The sequence below is a fragment of the Podarcis erhardii genome (assembly GCF_964252035.2).
Source record: "Podarcis erhardii genome assembly, chromosome: 13".
Taxonomy (NCBI): Eukaryota; Metazoa; Chordata; class Lepidosauria; order Squamata; family Lacertidae; genus Podarcis; species Podarcis erhardii.
In genome coordinates, this window is record NC_138502.1 from 39,029,191 (window position 1) to 39,044,452 (window position 15,262).

General features: G+C 42.4%; 1 protein-coding gene across 2 annotated transcripts in view; it reads left to right on the top strand.

The window, feature by feature from the left end:
- The window catches only part of MYO1D (myosin ID), a 175,922-nt gene that overhangs the window by 43,902 nt on the left and 116,758 nt on the right, over positions 1–15,262 (top strand). For both annotated transcript variants that reach the window (XR_014150687.1, XM_081837683.1), the window contains exons 8-11: positions 7,879–8,082; positions 9,044–9,189; positions 9,278–9,392; positions 10,522–10,692. Coding sequence is in view for 1 of the 2 variants with exons in the window: in XM_081837683.1 (XP_081693809.1) it covers positions 7,879–8,082; positions 9,044–9,189; positions 9,278–9,392; positions 10,522–10,692 (636 nt within the window). In the remaining variant the exon portion in view is untranslated. The remainder of the gene's footprint in view (positions 1–7,878; positions 8,083–9,043; positions 9,190–9,277; positions 9,393–10,521; positions 10,693–15,262) is intronic.

Genomic DNA, 15,262 nt, shown 5'->3' on the forward strand with positions numbered 1-15,262 from the left:
GAAGCATCCATTCTTTGGCGATCAGCCTTCTTTATGGTCCAGCTCTCACTTCCATACATCACTACTCGGAAAACCATAGCTTTAACTATACGGACCTTTGTTGGCAAGGTGATATGGGTGTCTGCTTCCCAAGCACCATCTCTCATCCCAGGGAGTCCTAATATGCCAACTGCTGCCACTAGATGGAATCCAACACCAAGGAGCAACAAACGAGCCACAGAGATGTTGATCTCACCATATCAGGTGGTGTGGAAAGAGTTCACAAAGAGGGTAGGCCCCTTTGATGCCATTTTGGGTTCCTCAACATCATCCTGCCAAGTCAAAACAAAAAAATTCCTTCCAGTAGCACCTTAAAGACCAACTAAGTCAGTTCTTGGTATGAGCTTTCGTGTGCATGCACACTTCTTCAGATACACTGAAAAGTATCTGTGTACTGGAAGTATACTGTGTACTGTGTACTGGAAAAGTATCCAGTGTACTGGAAGGATTTTTTTTGTTTTGACTATGGCAGACCAACACGGCTACCTATCTGTATCCTGCCAAGTGTCATCTTGGAAGGGTGTAGCCCAGACCATTCCCCATTATGAGCAGCAATGGCCTTCCCGCTATATTCAACTCTCAGGAAAATGTAGTCTTCCCCCCCCCCCCCAGCATCAGCTAGCACTGCATCTCTGTTATCCTATAGATCTCCCTCGACTTCCCTCAACTTTTCCAGGGGTCCCCCTCAGCGTTATCATATTTTTATATTAAAATAAGGTGTTGTTTGAATAATTAAGCAGGCTGTTATTGTTGGCATAAATGGCCAGTTAGTTCACTAGGAGCAGGAAAGGGAGTCTGAAAACTCTTTTAAAATCTTCTCCAGCTGGTACTGATTCATCCGATATCAGCAGATTGGACTTGCACAAAGCAACCATCCAACTGAGCCAGTTCCTCACACAGTATTCTTCAGATGGCTCCAACCAAGGTTCTCCTGTGCCACATGCACTTAAAGTAGGTTTATTTTCTCAGCTTCTCAGTTCTTCTCCTTTAAGGTCATCTTCTTAATGGCTATTGCCCCCACTCACAGAATCTGTGCTAGGAGCTTTCAGCATCAAAAACCATTTGCTTTTTTTCACCAGCACATGATTCAACCTTTATTCCAAGTATTGCTTTGGACTTCCATAGTGAACAAGAACTGATTTTCCCTTCCCTTTGTCTGTGCTCCTCTCAACCAAGAGAGAGTATATAGTATAAGCTGGATGTTCAAAGAGCACTGAAGAAGTACATTAAAAATACATAGTACATTTCTTATTCCCTTTTTCAATTCCTTTCAACCTAGATCCATAGGGGGGAAAGCCTCAAGCACTATCCTAGCCATGTGGCTCAAAACTCGCATTTTTCTGGCACATAGCGACCCAACAACTCCCAAAGGACCAGAACATCAGAGCCCAGTCAACAAGGGCAGCAGTGGCTTCAATGGCTTTTCCCATTATCTCTCCTTTCTTAGAGATTTGTAAGGTAGCCACATGGAAGTCTTCTGCAGCCTTTAACAAACATTACAGAATAGGCACCTCTGCTGAGGTAGCCTTTTGAAGGAAAGTGCTTCAACATATTCTCCCTCCATCATAATATTTTCCACTGACTTGTGTGGCTGGAGAGAATGAGGCATCCAGTCCTCACCCCAGCAAAACCACTGATCAGGGGATCTCATATACGTCCCAATAGACTGCGATCTACTCACAGTATTAAAAAACTGGCAGTGATCTACCCATTGTCGTAGAAAGACTGGCAGTGATATACCCAGAGTTGTGGAGCTTTTCTTAAGAAAACAAAGTTGTGAAGTTTGAGCTTTTTTTAGTAAGACAAAGTTGGATTTTTTGTTGTTGTTTTTTGCTGAAGGGACAGAGATCAACCAGGATCTACCAGGAACACCCCGCGATCTACCAGCTCGCGATCTACCTGTTGGACATGCCTGTATACCTTCAACACTGGGAATTTGTCAAAGCCTGCAGCTCATATCAGGCAGTTCCTTTCCCCAAAAGAAGGAATTACTGAACTCCTGGAGCCACATTCCTTTGTTTCAAATTATTTTAGTCCAGGACTTCTTTCCGCATCTCTGTCTCAAGCTTTACCATAGGATGGAACTGGAGTGAGAGCTTAATGATTTAATTTAATTTAAAACAATTTTCCATTTTGTTAAATGGAAGTCACTTAAATTAGGGCCAGCATACGTCCGCCTGAACATTACTGGGATTTCCCAGACATTACTGGGATTTCAAAGGTGGAATTGCCATCCAGGGAAAATTTCCCCAAAGCAGCACTTTGTTCTGGATCTTAGGCAAGTCAATCGAAAAATCTTCATTTTTTGGCACAACGACTTTGGGGTTTTTCTAAAAAAAAAAGAAAAGAAAGAAAGACGCTCGAGAAATTTGGTGTCTTCTTAACAACTTGCTCAACAACAGGGAAATGTGACCACTTTGATGCGTCTAAATCTTTACTTTCTTTACAGCAACCCTACTTAAATACAAAATAAAACAAAATGGGGTGGAAAATTATAAATGTTCAATAATTCGTTTAGTACATTGGAAATACGGTCAGTGTTTGTCGTTTTTATATCTGTTGTGCAAATATATCCATACGTGGAGTCCAGATGATGGAGAACTTCCTTTGTATGCTGTTGACTTTGAAAAGTTGCTTTCTCATATGCTGCTAATGCAGATAAACTTTTTGTACTGTCGGAGGGGGAGAGTGTTCCTTTCACTATTGGAGCACCAATCTCTTTGCCACCAAAATTTGCTTTTTTAGTTCTCAAATATCCTCAGAACCCCAGGCTTCACAGGTTGCCTGGGAGAACCCTTATGGCAGGGTTGTCCAAACTTTTTTTCAAAGAGGGCCAGATTTGATGATGTGAACATGCATGAGGGCCGACCAAAGTTGTTGACCTTTTTAGGATTTTACCCCAAAGTTGTTGACCACGGGGTGGAACTGCCTGTGGCTGGATTAGGCCCCCAAAATGGACTTTGGACATGCCTGCCTTATGGCTTGGAATTCCTTTTCATCTATTTCTGTTTCTATAGTGCAGGGTTTTCCTACCTACCCATGTCTATTTTTACATACCGCAGCAGCTCCCTTCACCTGCCCATTCTATTCTGCAATGTTATTTTTCTGGCGTGCCACTGGGCTTGACAACCTAAAGTTGTTCTCTTTATTTCTTTTTTCTTTCTTTTTTTTTTTAATAATTTTTATTAATTTTACAACATAAACAAAAAACAAACAAACATAACGCGACTTCCCCAAACCTCCCCTTCACTGCATCCTTATTTTAAAATTTTTTTAGCAATCCTTCATCCCTTTTTATATTTAATTCTCTTTAGAGCTTTTTTCTAAATTTCAATTTTTACAGCTGTAATTCTTTATATCTAATCCCTTGACATCTTAACATTCCGAAATTTTACAGCAATTTTTAAGATAGATTTTGAATTTTTCCCAGTCTTCTTCCACTGTCTCTCTCTTCTGGTCACGGATTCTGCCGGTCATCTCTGCCAGTCCCATAAATTCAGTCACCTTGGTCTGCCATTCTTCCAGAGTAGGTACTTCTTTAGTCTTCCAATACTTCGCCAAAAGAATTCTTGCTGCTGTTGTTGCGTACATAAAGAATGTTCTATCTTTCTTTGGAACCGTTTGGCCCACCATGCCCAAGAGAAAAGCCTCTGGTTTCTTTGTAAATGTCCACTTAAGGATTTTCTTAATTTCATTATAGATCATTTCCCAGTAGGCCTTAATCTTCGGGCAGGTCCACCAAAGATGATAAAAAGTTCCTTCGCATTCATTACACTTCCAACAATTGTTATTGGGCAAGTGATATATCTTTGCAAGCTTGACTGGGGTCATGTACCACCTATAGATCATTTTCATTATATTTTCTTTCAAGGCACTACATGCCGTAAATTTAATACCTGTGGTCCATAACTGCTCCCAGTCAGCAAACATAATATCATGACCAACATCTTGTGCCCACTTAATCATAGCTGATTTAACCGTTTCATCCTGTGTGTTCCATTTTAGCAGCAAATTATACATTCTAGACAGATTCTTAGTATTGGGTTCTAGCAATTCTGTTTCTAACTTTGACCTCTCCTTCTGAAATCCTAGTTTCCTGTCTTGCTTAAAGGTTTCGTTAATCTGGTAATAATGTAACCAGTCTCGGACTTTAGGTTTCAATTTCTCAAAACTCTGTAGTTTCAGGTTTTCACCATCATATTCTATAATTTCACAATATTTTGGCCAATCTGAGTCCATGTTAAGTCTTTTTACCGCCTTAGCTTCCATTGGTGACAACCACCTGGGGGTTTTACTTTCTAACAAATCTTTATATCTATTCCATACATTATACAGTGCTTTCCTGACAATATGGTTTTTAAAGTTTCTATGTACCTTTACCTTGTCATACCATAGATATGCATGCCAACCAAAGTTATTATCATAACCTTCCAGATCCAGAATATCTGTGTTCTCAAGAAGTAGCCATGGTTTCAACCAGCAGAAAGCTGCTGCTTCATAGTAAAGTTTTAAGTCCGGCAGGGCAAAGCCCCCTCTATCCTTTGCATCGGTCAAAATCTTAAATTTTATTCTGGGTTTTTTGCCCTGCCAGACAAATTTAGATATATCTTTCTGCCACTTCTTGAAACAATCCATCTTGTCTAAAATTTGCAGTGTCTGGAACAGAAATAACAATCTCGGCAGTACATTCATCTTGATAACAGCAATTCGGCCTAACAAGGAAAGTCTCAGCCTAGACCATATAACGAAATCTTTCTTCACTTCCAACCAACATTTCTCATAATTATCTTTAAATAAGTTCACATTCTTAGATGTTAAGTTCACCCCCAGATATTTTACTCTTCTTGCAATTTCCAAACCGGTTTCTCTTTGAAAGCTATCTTTTTCCCCCATCGTTAAATTTTTTTCCAAGACTTTTGTCTTTTGTTTGTTTAATTTAAAACCTGCTACTTGACCAAATATTTCAGTTAGTTCCAAAACTCTTTTTGTGCTGGCTTCTGGGTGTTGTAGTGTCAAAACTAGATCATCTGCAAATGCTCTTAATTTATATTGTTTAGTTCCGACCTGTATTCCTTTAACCATCTGGTCCCTTCTAATCATGTTCAGGAAAACCTCCAGAACCGATATAAACAATAGTGGGGATATTGGACATCCCTGTCGTGTCCCTTTCTCTATTGGGATCTCGTCCATAACCATACCATTTACATATTTCTTTTTTCTTTCTGGCTCCACTTGCAGCTGATCCAGTTTTCCTCTTGCCTTCTCTGACGCTCTTTCCTCCTCCTGTAAGATTTTCCTTTGTTGTCCTTTTGTCTCTTTCAGCCACTGTTCCCTTTCACTTGTAAATTTCCTGGAACCTTCTTCTGACACTCCACTGTCCTGCTGCCTTTTATGGAGCCTCTGTGAGCAGCACCTGGGTAATGCTCCACACCTGCTGCTGTTCCTCCTCTGGCTCACCTGTGTCATTTTTCGAATCAGCTGGAATAACGTGGAAGGCAGCATCAGCTCCTGCGTCCTCCTGACATGCACACACACACACACACACATATATATATATTTATAATATATTTATTAAGATTTTAGAAAAACAAATGAGTTACAAAGTAAATGTCAACAAAGAAAATAAAAATAGAAAATAGAAAATAGAAAAAACAGTTAAAAAGAAATCCATCTTTTCATAGCTTATACTTCGTTTACTTGTTTCCCTGACCCCCTCACACCTCCCTTTTCTGTATTCCAATTCACATATTTAGTTCAGCAAATCCTTCCCCTCTTTGTTTTATTCTTAATCCAATATCTTAATATACTGTAACTTTATATTTTCATCTATTATCAACCTATTTTTGTGAATTCATTCTAACCTTATTGCTAGAACCAGTTCGTTTCAATCCAACATCATTTTAACTTTCATTAATTTTACAATATTTCTGCAAATAGTCTTTGAATTTTTTCCAATCTTCTTCCACCAACTCTTCTCCCTGGTTTCGGATTCTGCCAATCATCTCCGCCAGTTCCATATAGTCCATTACTTTCATCTGCCATTCTTCCTGACATGCACATATAATCCAATCTCATTGCACCTTAATCAAGTCCCATAGCACTGTGATGTAACTCAAGACGATCTCTGGGAGCTTTCCAGTACTGAGTTAATGTGAGTGATGGATGACCTTTGAGTAGAACAGGGGTCAGCAAACTTTTTCAGCAGGGGGCCGGTCCACTGTCCCTCAGACCTTGTGGGGGGCCAGACTATATTGCGGGGGGATGAATGAATTCCTATGCCCCACAAATAACCCAGAGATGCATTTTGAACAAAAGCACACATTCGGCTCATGTAAAAACACCAGGAGGCCCCACAAATAACCCAGAGATGCATTTTAAATAGAAGGACACATTCTACTCATGTAAAAACACGCTGATTCCCAGACCGTCCACGGGCCGGATTGAGAAGGCAATTGGGCCGGATCCGGCCCCTCGGGCCTTAATTTGCCTACCGATGGAGTAGAAGAACTGAGGGCTGCATGCCTGGTATGTTTGCTGCCTTCCTGAGCAATGGGAGGTCTTAACCCAGCATATGGGTGCCTTGTTCACCCCAAGCAGAAAGAACATTCATGGTGAGTGTCTGGTGCTTCTACCTGGTCTAAGCCACCCCAACCAGCCTACCCAATCTCAAGTCTACTCTTCCAGCACAAGAAAGTGAAAATAGCACAAAAGTAGAGGAGCCTGCCCAGCCCTCTTTCACTCCCTCCATGGAGTTGTTGTGAACAGCTTCTTAAACTGAAGTAGTGGAATTTTCAAGGATCTGATTATTGTGTGAGAGACATCTGTGAGGACAAGGGAGAAAATTAAAATTGCACACATGGGGTACGGCCCCTTGGAAAATCTAAGATGGGCTGTGTGACTTTCTAAACCAGTGTTTCCCAACTTGGGTCTTCAGCTGTTTCTGGACTACAACTCCCACCATCCCTAGCTAGCAAGGCCAGAAGTCTGGGATTATGGGAATTGTAGTCCGAAAACAGCTAAATTTGGGAAAGAGAGCTAAGTTTGGGAAACACTGTTCTATTTTTATTTTTATTTTACTTATGATTTTCAGTTTTATACATTTCAATAATTTTACAATCATTTTAACATTTCAAAACCTGACTTCCCCCTCTTTCTGCGGTTCCTTAAATTTATTTTTTTATATTTTCTGCATATTCCAAATTAACTTAATTATCTCATTTATTCATCTACTTTAAATAAATACTCTGCAAATATATACGTTTATAAAACTGCAGGTTGTTACAGTAATCCTGCCAATGTACTTATCTGTTTACAGTTTATTTTTAAATATTCAATAAGCCATATTCGATAAACTTATAAAAAGCTTGTTACCTTGATTTCTTATTTTTCCGGTAAGATTCGTCATTTCTGCATATTCTATAAGTTTTTGTATCCATTCTTTTTTCGTCAGGACTTAGCTGCTTCTTTCCATTTTTGGGCAAATAACATTCTTGCCACTGTAGTCGCATAAAAACAACTACCAGACTTTTAGAAGACATCTGAAGGCAGCTCTGTTTAGGGAAGCTTTTAATGTTTAATAGGTTATTGTATTTTAGTATTCTGTTGGAAGTCGCCCAGAGTGGCTGGGGAAACCCAGCCAGATGGGTGGGGTATAAATACCGGTAATAAAATATTTATTTATTTATTTATTTATTTATTTATTTATTTATTATATATATATCAACATAGATTGTCCTTTGTCCCGATTGGGATGCATTAAGGAAATTGCATCTGTCTGAAAGCGTTGCCTGTATCAGAAGTGGCATTTGCTGTCCTTATTTTTTTCCAATCTTTCCACAGGGCAATTTGAAGTTTTCTGTGGATGGTGACATACCTGTCATTGAAAACAGCAAGTTAGTGTCTGTCATTGCTGACCTGCTATCAACCAAGGCTGACATGGTGGAGAAGGCCCTGCTTTTTCGAACTGTTGCTACTGGCCGGGACATCATTGATAAACAGCATACAGAGCAAGAAGCCACCTATGGCAGAAATGCATTTGCAAAGGTGGATTTTGATACACTCCTGCCAACTTGGAAGTTTACAGTGGTTGTCTTGTTCTGTGTCTTCATACTTTTCACCCATGCAGATATGGCCACATAAATTGCTAGCCAGCATCTTAAGTTGTTTCCCCACACGTTTCTTTATTAGCCCTTTGCCCATTTCATCTCAAGGTGATTCTTACTTGCCATAGGGGATCAGACAAATGTGGTGGGTTTTTTAAGAGACATCTGTTTTGAGTAGTTTTATGCCTTGGGGAGACAGGTTAGTATCCTTGGAGACTTATGGAGCCTTGAGAATGCAGAACTCTCTGGACAATATACCGTATTTTTTGCTCTATAAGACTCACTTTTTCCCTCCTAAAAAGTAAGGGGAAATGTGTGTGCATCTTATGGAGCGAATGCAGGCTGCGCAGCTATCCCAGAAGCCAGAACAGCAAGGAGGATTGCTGCTTTCACTGTGCAGCGATCCCTCTTGCTGTTCTGGCTTCTGAGATTCAGAATATCTTTTTTTTCTTGTTTTCCTCCTCCAAAAACTAGGTGCGTCTTGTCGTCTGGTGCGTCTTATAGAGCGAAAAATACGGTAACCAATATACTTTGGGAAAGAGCACCAAGCAATGTCTGAGACAGAGCAACTATTTTTTCCTCAGTGGGAATTGTCCATTGGCCAGGGGTGATGGGTGAGGGGAGAACCCGTAGACCTTACCACAGATAAGAATATTGGTTTAACATGTTTAGCATCTCCAGTATCTTGCAAATTGACATCACAGTGAAACCTAAAGCAGCTAGAGAGCAAGCTGTAGTTAACCTATGCTAGTTTCCTTAAACCTTTTTAGGATTTTGACAGCTGGTTACATATTCCCCAGTTTCCTGTTAGAGTGCTGCAGAAATGCATCACAAAGCTGAACGCTAACGAAACCTGAGCAGCAGAAACAAAAAATGACCCTAGGTATTCTTTTGGTTTGAAGGCAATATACGAGCGCCTTTTCTGCTGGATTGTGACACACATCAATGACGTGATTGAAGTCAAGGACTACAACAGCACAGTTCATGGGAAAAACACTGTAATCGGGGTCCTTGATATCTATGGCTTTGAGATCTTTGACAATAACAGGTGAGATGTCTTGAGAAGGCCAGGCATATCCCTTAAATTGTTTCCAGTTGCAGAATTCATTAATTAATTCAATTTGTGTTTGCTTTAGTTTTGAACAGTTCTGTATCAATTACTGCAATGAGAAACTGCAGCAGCTCTTCATTCAGCTTGTTTTGAAGCAAGAGCAAGAGGAATATCAGCGTGAGGGAATTCCATGGAAGCATGTGAGTAGATAAGCCAGAGCGTTCCAAACTGTGTGTCACGACACTTTAGGGTGTCAGCTGCACTGTGTAGGTGTGTCACACAGACACTCCCCATGCTTCTCCCGAGCCTGGAAATGGGTTAGTTTAACCTCCGGTTTGCTAGTAAAACTGAATTATTGTGTCATGAAACGACGCCTGTCTAAAAGGTGTGTCACCAACATGAAAAGCTTGGAAAGCTCTGAGATGAGCAGTCGGACAAAACCAACATGGATTCGAAGATGCCAGGTGTTAGCAATTCTACACCAGCAGGTAGCTATTCAAAGCTCAAAAGAGAGGGATTTAGAATGTGAAAGCCCTCCGTCACCAGCCACGGAGAGTCGAGTACAGACCCATTCCATTCTTCAGGTTTTTAGTGGTGCTTTGAAACTGCAATAAAGCCATAGGGGAGCTGGATAAATGACCTGAAATACCAGTACTGGGGTACCTCCGGTTGTGAACGGGATTCGTTCTGGAGGCTCATTCACAACATGAAAAGAGCGCAAACCGCAGTGGCCCGTCTGTGCACACACAGGTTGTGATTCGCTGCTTCTGCGCATGTGCGTGATGTCATTTTGTGCGTCTGCACATGTGCAAGTGGCAAAACCCAGAAGTAACCCTTTCTGGTACTTCTGCGATGCTGCGGGACGTAACCTGAAGGAATATAACATGAAGCAAACGTGACATGAGGTATGACTGTACAGTGATACCTTGGGTTAAGTACTTAATTTGTTCCGGAGGTCCGTTCTTAGCCTGAAACTGTTCTTAACTTGAAGCACCACTTTAGTTAATGGGGCCTCTTGCTGCTGCTGCGCCTCCAGAGCACGATTTCTGTTCTCATCCTGAAGCAAAGTTCTTAACCTGAGGTACTATTTCTGGCTTAGTGGAGTCTGTAACCTGAAGCGTCTGTAACCTGAGGTACCACTGTACTGAAATTGGAAGAAATTTTGACAGTGAGCGCAACCTTTAGAGCGAAGACCTTCATCTCTGGGTAAACATAAACTGGCACTTACTCCTCTGTTTCCCTACAATTGTGTGCCTTCAATAGAGAGAGAAAACATTCCTTCCTCAGTTGGATCGCTGTTGCAAATAACCCTGCTTGAACATTCTGCAGATTGACTACTTCAACAACCAGATCATTATTGACCTAGTGGAGCAACAGCACAAAGGAATCATTGCCATTCTGGATGATGCATGCATGAATGTCGGCAGAGTCACTGATGGGATGTTCTTGGAGGCTCTTAATACCAAACTGGGCAAACATGCTCACTTCTCCAGCAGAAAGGTACTCCTTTGTGTGTCTATAATAACTTCGCTTGACTAAATCAAGCTGGGGGGGAGGGAGTTTAAAACAAACAAACAAACAACCTATATCCCACTCTTTCACAGTGAGAACAATGTTCAGGTCTGAACAAAATAGCAAACCAGGTGCAGCTTGCATTGCTCCTGTTTGTCATGAAGAAAAGCAAAGAACAGTGCCCACTCCCGTGATTACACTGCTGGGTGTTGTCATGGACTGGCTGGATGCAAAGGAGATGTGGGAGGCACCAGCCAGGGACCCCCCCCCCCCGGGAAGAGGGCTCAGAACCTGGGGATAGGTGGTGGAATGATGACAACTGGTCAGAGGGAGAAGGAGCAGATTGGGGGGGGGGTCCGAAGCAGAAGAGGTAACAGGGATTAGTGAACGAGAAGAGGCTGTGGCAGAGCACAGTTCAGACTCGGAGGCAGAAAGAGAATCCAGGGAGTCTTTCCCTCCTGCTGCAACCAGCTCCCTTGCTCTCCTAGAACACAATGAGAAATGAAAGAAGCAAAGCAAAGTTGCGTTGTGCACAGAGTCCTGGTGAGCCCTTCAGCTGTTTCATTGGGGCAAGACCCTCCTAGAAAGGGTTGCCTGAGACCACTAGGCCAGAGCTGTGGTTGGTTTCCTTGAATAGAGAATTAACTTCATTGGCCTCGGTTGATTTATTGGTTTGTTGCTGACCTATTCCTGCTTCCAGCCCTGACAGATGTCCACTTTATCACCTCATATGGCATTGCCCGTGCACTTTGTAAGTCCCGTCTCAGCTCTAAGGGCCAGACACTGAGATTCTCAGAATGCAAATTCCACCTATGCAGGGTGTGCTTAGAAGAAATACACGGCACACACTGCTTAGGTAATTGGCCTGTCTCTCCCCACAAGCTCTGTAGCTGACGCATAAGCATGAGAGAGTATAATTAAGGACATTCATGTGGCATAAGACCTCCAGAGAGTTCTCATCGAGGTGCTAAACCTTCAGACTTCAGATGGGAGTTCCCATAATGGAATATTCTTCCATGTAAAAAAAATAAAAACCTTTCCCCAAAATAAATGAAAAATAGGGTTTTGGGGGACAAGGCTAGAGCACTTTTTGGTGTAGTTTCCATTTTTATTTTAAATGGAGGAGGATGCCATTATGTAAGCCCCTCCCTGTGATCTGAAGTGGTACATTCCAGACACAGATTTCCCACCTCGGTGCTTACTGTGCCAAAGTAGCAGTAAATGGGAACTTTACTCCCAGCCAAGGGATGCAGGTGGTGCTGTGGTCTAAACCACTGAGCCTCTTGGGCTTGCCAATCGGAGGGTCGGTAGTTCGAATCCCCGTGACAGGGTGGGCGGCATTTCCATCTACGCTGGCACTCCTCACGGTCCTCCATGCACCAGAAGCGGCTTAGCCATGCTGGCCACTTCACCCAGAAAGCTGTCTGTGGACAAACACCGGCTCCCTCGCCTGAAAGCGAGATGAGCGCCGCAACCCTATAGTTGCCTTTGACTACACTTAACTGCCCAGGGGTCCTTTACAGGTTTTTTTTTTTTACCTTCAATGGGAACTTAAGCTAGGTTTGCTTGTTCTATTAATACAGCCATGCTTGTGTTTGTTAACAGAACAAGCAAACCCATGTCTGTATCTCCAATACCAAATCCTGTCTTGGAGACCCATTGCAGGACAGGTAAGAGGTTAGGTGTATGATGCTGCTTGAGGATGAAATGTGAAGATGAATGTGACAGGCACTGACCAGACATCTGCTCATTCATCAGGGTTGCCTGTGGGGGAAGGTATAAGTTGATGCAGCAGGGCATCTTGGCCCAAAAGTTCTGCACGGCATCTGTGCATGCCTTTCCCTTCCCTTCCCTTCAACTGTACTGGGAGGAGGAAAGGGGCGGTAGAAGCAGGTAGCAGAACAAGCTGGAGCAGTTCTGATGGTGGAAATGATAAGGGAATTTGAGGCCGTGTGGGGCCCAGGATTATGGGCATGTATGTGCAAGGATGGTGGCTGTTTTAGTCGGCTTGGATGCCGTTTGTAGTTGCCTGAGGTGGACTGAAATAGGTAGAGTTGAGTTGGTGGCTTGTATGGGTACTAGATGAGGAGAGCACTTGGTGGTAGTGTCCTGTAATGGTGGTACCAATTGGAGGAAGGGACCACCTGGTATCTGCAGATCTTGGACTCGAGGGTGAGAGTAGCCTAAAAATGTAAGATCCCATGACCTGAAGTACTGCTGTGCATTGTTAAGTAAGTTTTGACATTGGAAATGTCAGTTTTGCAATGCTATCCAGCAGAGGGAGCAAGAGCCTGCTCAATATTGCAGTGAAGAACTGGAGCATGAGTTTGGCAAGGCAATGATGATGTCACTCGCAGCCAATAGAGACCCGGTTTCAATTCATGTGATATTTCCTAAGCAACTAATTTCGCATGACACAGACAACACCAGCGTTTGATTTATAGTTAAATGACTTCAAAATCCACAGGCAATGACACAAAATAGTGAGCAAGCTTTTTAATTCTCAGAACACAACAGGCTGGGTATTAAGTAAAATGGGAAGCAGAAGGGAGTGGAGAGAAAAAGCTGGCTTGATGTTGAGCCACAAAATCTGCATTTAGTCACAGTCTTAAGGTGGAGTGTAGGAGATTGCAGACTTACAGCACAGTCCTAATCATGTCTAATCAGAAGTAAGTCATTGGATTAAGCGGGGCTTACTCCCAGGTAAATGGGGTTAGGAATGCACCCTTAATTGGATTAGACTGTGCTACTTGCTGTGGAGATTTCAGGTTACACCTAGGGCTGATGGGACAAAGCAACAAATAATGGCAAATTCCCAAATTTTTGAAAATACAAAATGCAGCTGCTACCTGGATCTGTCTCCTGCCCTAAGTGAAACATGTGGTTGGATGATAGAGAGATGACAAAACAGTGTTAACGGCTCTACCCAATTCTTGCTGGCTTCAAAATCACAGACAGCAGCCTGAATAATTTTAAGCCCAGAACAATGGTGATCCCATATTTTGGCAGTGTGCTTAAAGAAAGACAGCTCACTTGAAATGAGCCTGCAATGTGGAAAGAGAGCCTCTCACCATGTAGAGCAAATATTATTCTTAATATGCATGAATGAAAACTATGCTCAAGGTAGTTAACACAATAGAACCATATTTATGTATTTGTATCCTGCCCTTCCTCTCCGTAGGGTGCCCAATCAAACACTGAATTAGTTTGTACTGTAAAAAAAAAACTGGAAGTAAAGTAGGAGGGAATATCTGTAGCGGTGGCTTTATGTGTTCTTTACATAGGGTAGAATTTGCAAGATGTCAGACAGTATGGCTGCAACAGAATCAATCCCATAAAGTATAAGCAAACTATTTAGAGGAGAGGTGGTTTTCACAGATAAAAGGCTAGGTATCTGGAATTTCAGCAGAAATCGTGTTGCCACTTAATGTTATATTCAGTACCATTAGTCTCAAGTCTTCATTAAGCTGAACCTCTTAATTCTGGCACTGCTGAAACTGAATTTCATTTGATACTTGGAGAAGGGGCGTGTGTCCAGAGCTCTCCAAATTCCAAGACAAATCGTCTGTGAAAAGAGACGGCTAGATCAGGAGACATCAGGATCAGCTAGAATCTATGATGAGTGAAACCCCTCCCCCTAACTACTGCCAAAAATTGCCTGCATGCTTTTAGAATACTTTCTGCTACGTTGAGTAATAAGATATTTTACTTTGGGGGCTTCCTTTTATTTTTACACGAAAGCTCAAGTCCTCATGACTTTGTGTGTTCCTCAACCCCTATCCACATGCTTCCTGGTGCAATCACAAACTTGCATTCATAAATGTGTTCTCCAAAACACTCTTATCGCTTCCTTAATATTTCTGGCAGTTTATTATAGTGGAAACCCAGGTTTCTCTGTATCCCGCAAATCAAAACCAATCTGGTACCTTGCTGAAAGCAGCAGCAGTGACCACAAATATTGAGGCAAGTGTTTCGGAAGAGGAAAGGACCGTGTGCTTGGAAACCGTGATCTTGGAACCTCACATGTAATGCTTCAGTACTCCCCGTGAAGCGTATTGGGTTTTGCATTGGGGCAGATAAGCTCCGAGGGGCTGCTGTGCCCTACATTCTAGTGTCCTACTTTACAGACAGCAGCACACCAGATACGCAGTCAGCTTGGGGTTTTTGTTTTGTTTTTGTTTTGGTACGGCAAAACCCACGCAGCAGAAGAAAGCCTTTTTGCTCTGCGCTGAATAGAAATCTGAGTTACATTACAGGCCTCTTCCCTCTCTTGCCCGATGAAAGGTTCCTGCTAGCTGCACAACCTTCTGCCTTTCTGGCTTGAGTTTTCCCCTTCCTCTCCTCATCCACTCTGGAGAAGATCAAGCCTGCTTCACCCATTATAATTTCCATAAATGAAGCATTTCCGCACAGAGGGACTAGAGCAGGGTTGGAGAACCTGTTGCACTCCAGGTTTTGTAGACTACAGCTCCCGCCTTTCCTGACCATTGGTTATGCTTGCTGCAGCTAATAGATGTCCAACCACATCTGGAGGGCCACAAGTTCCCCATCCCTGAAG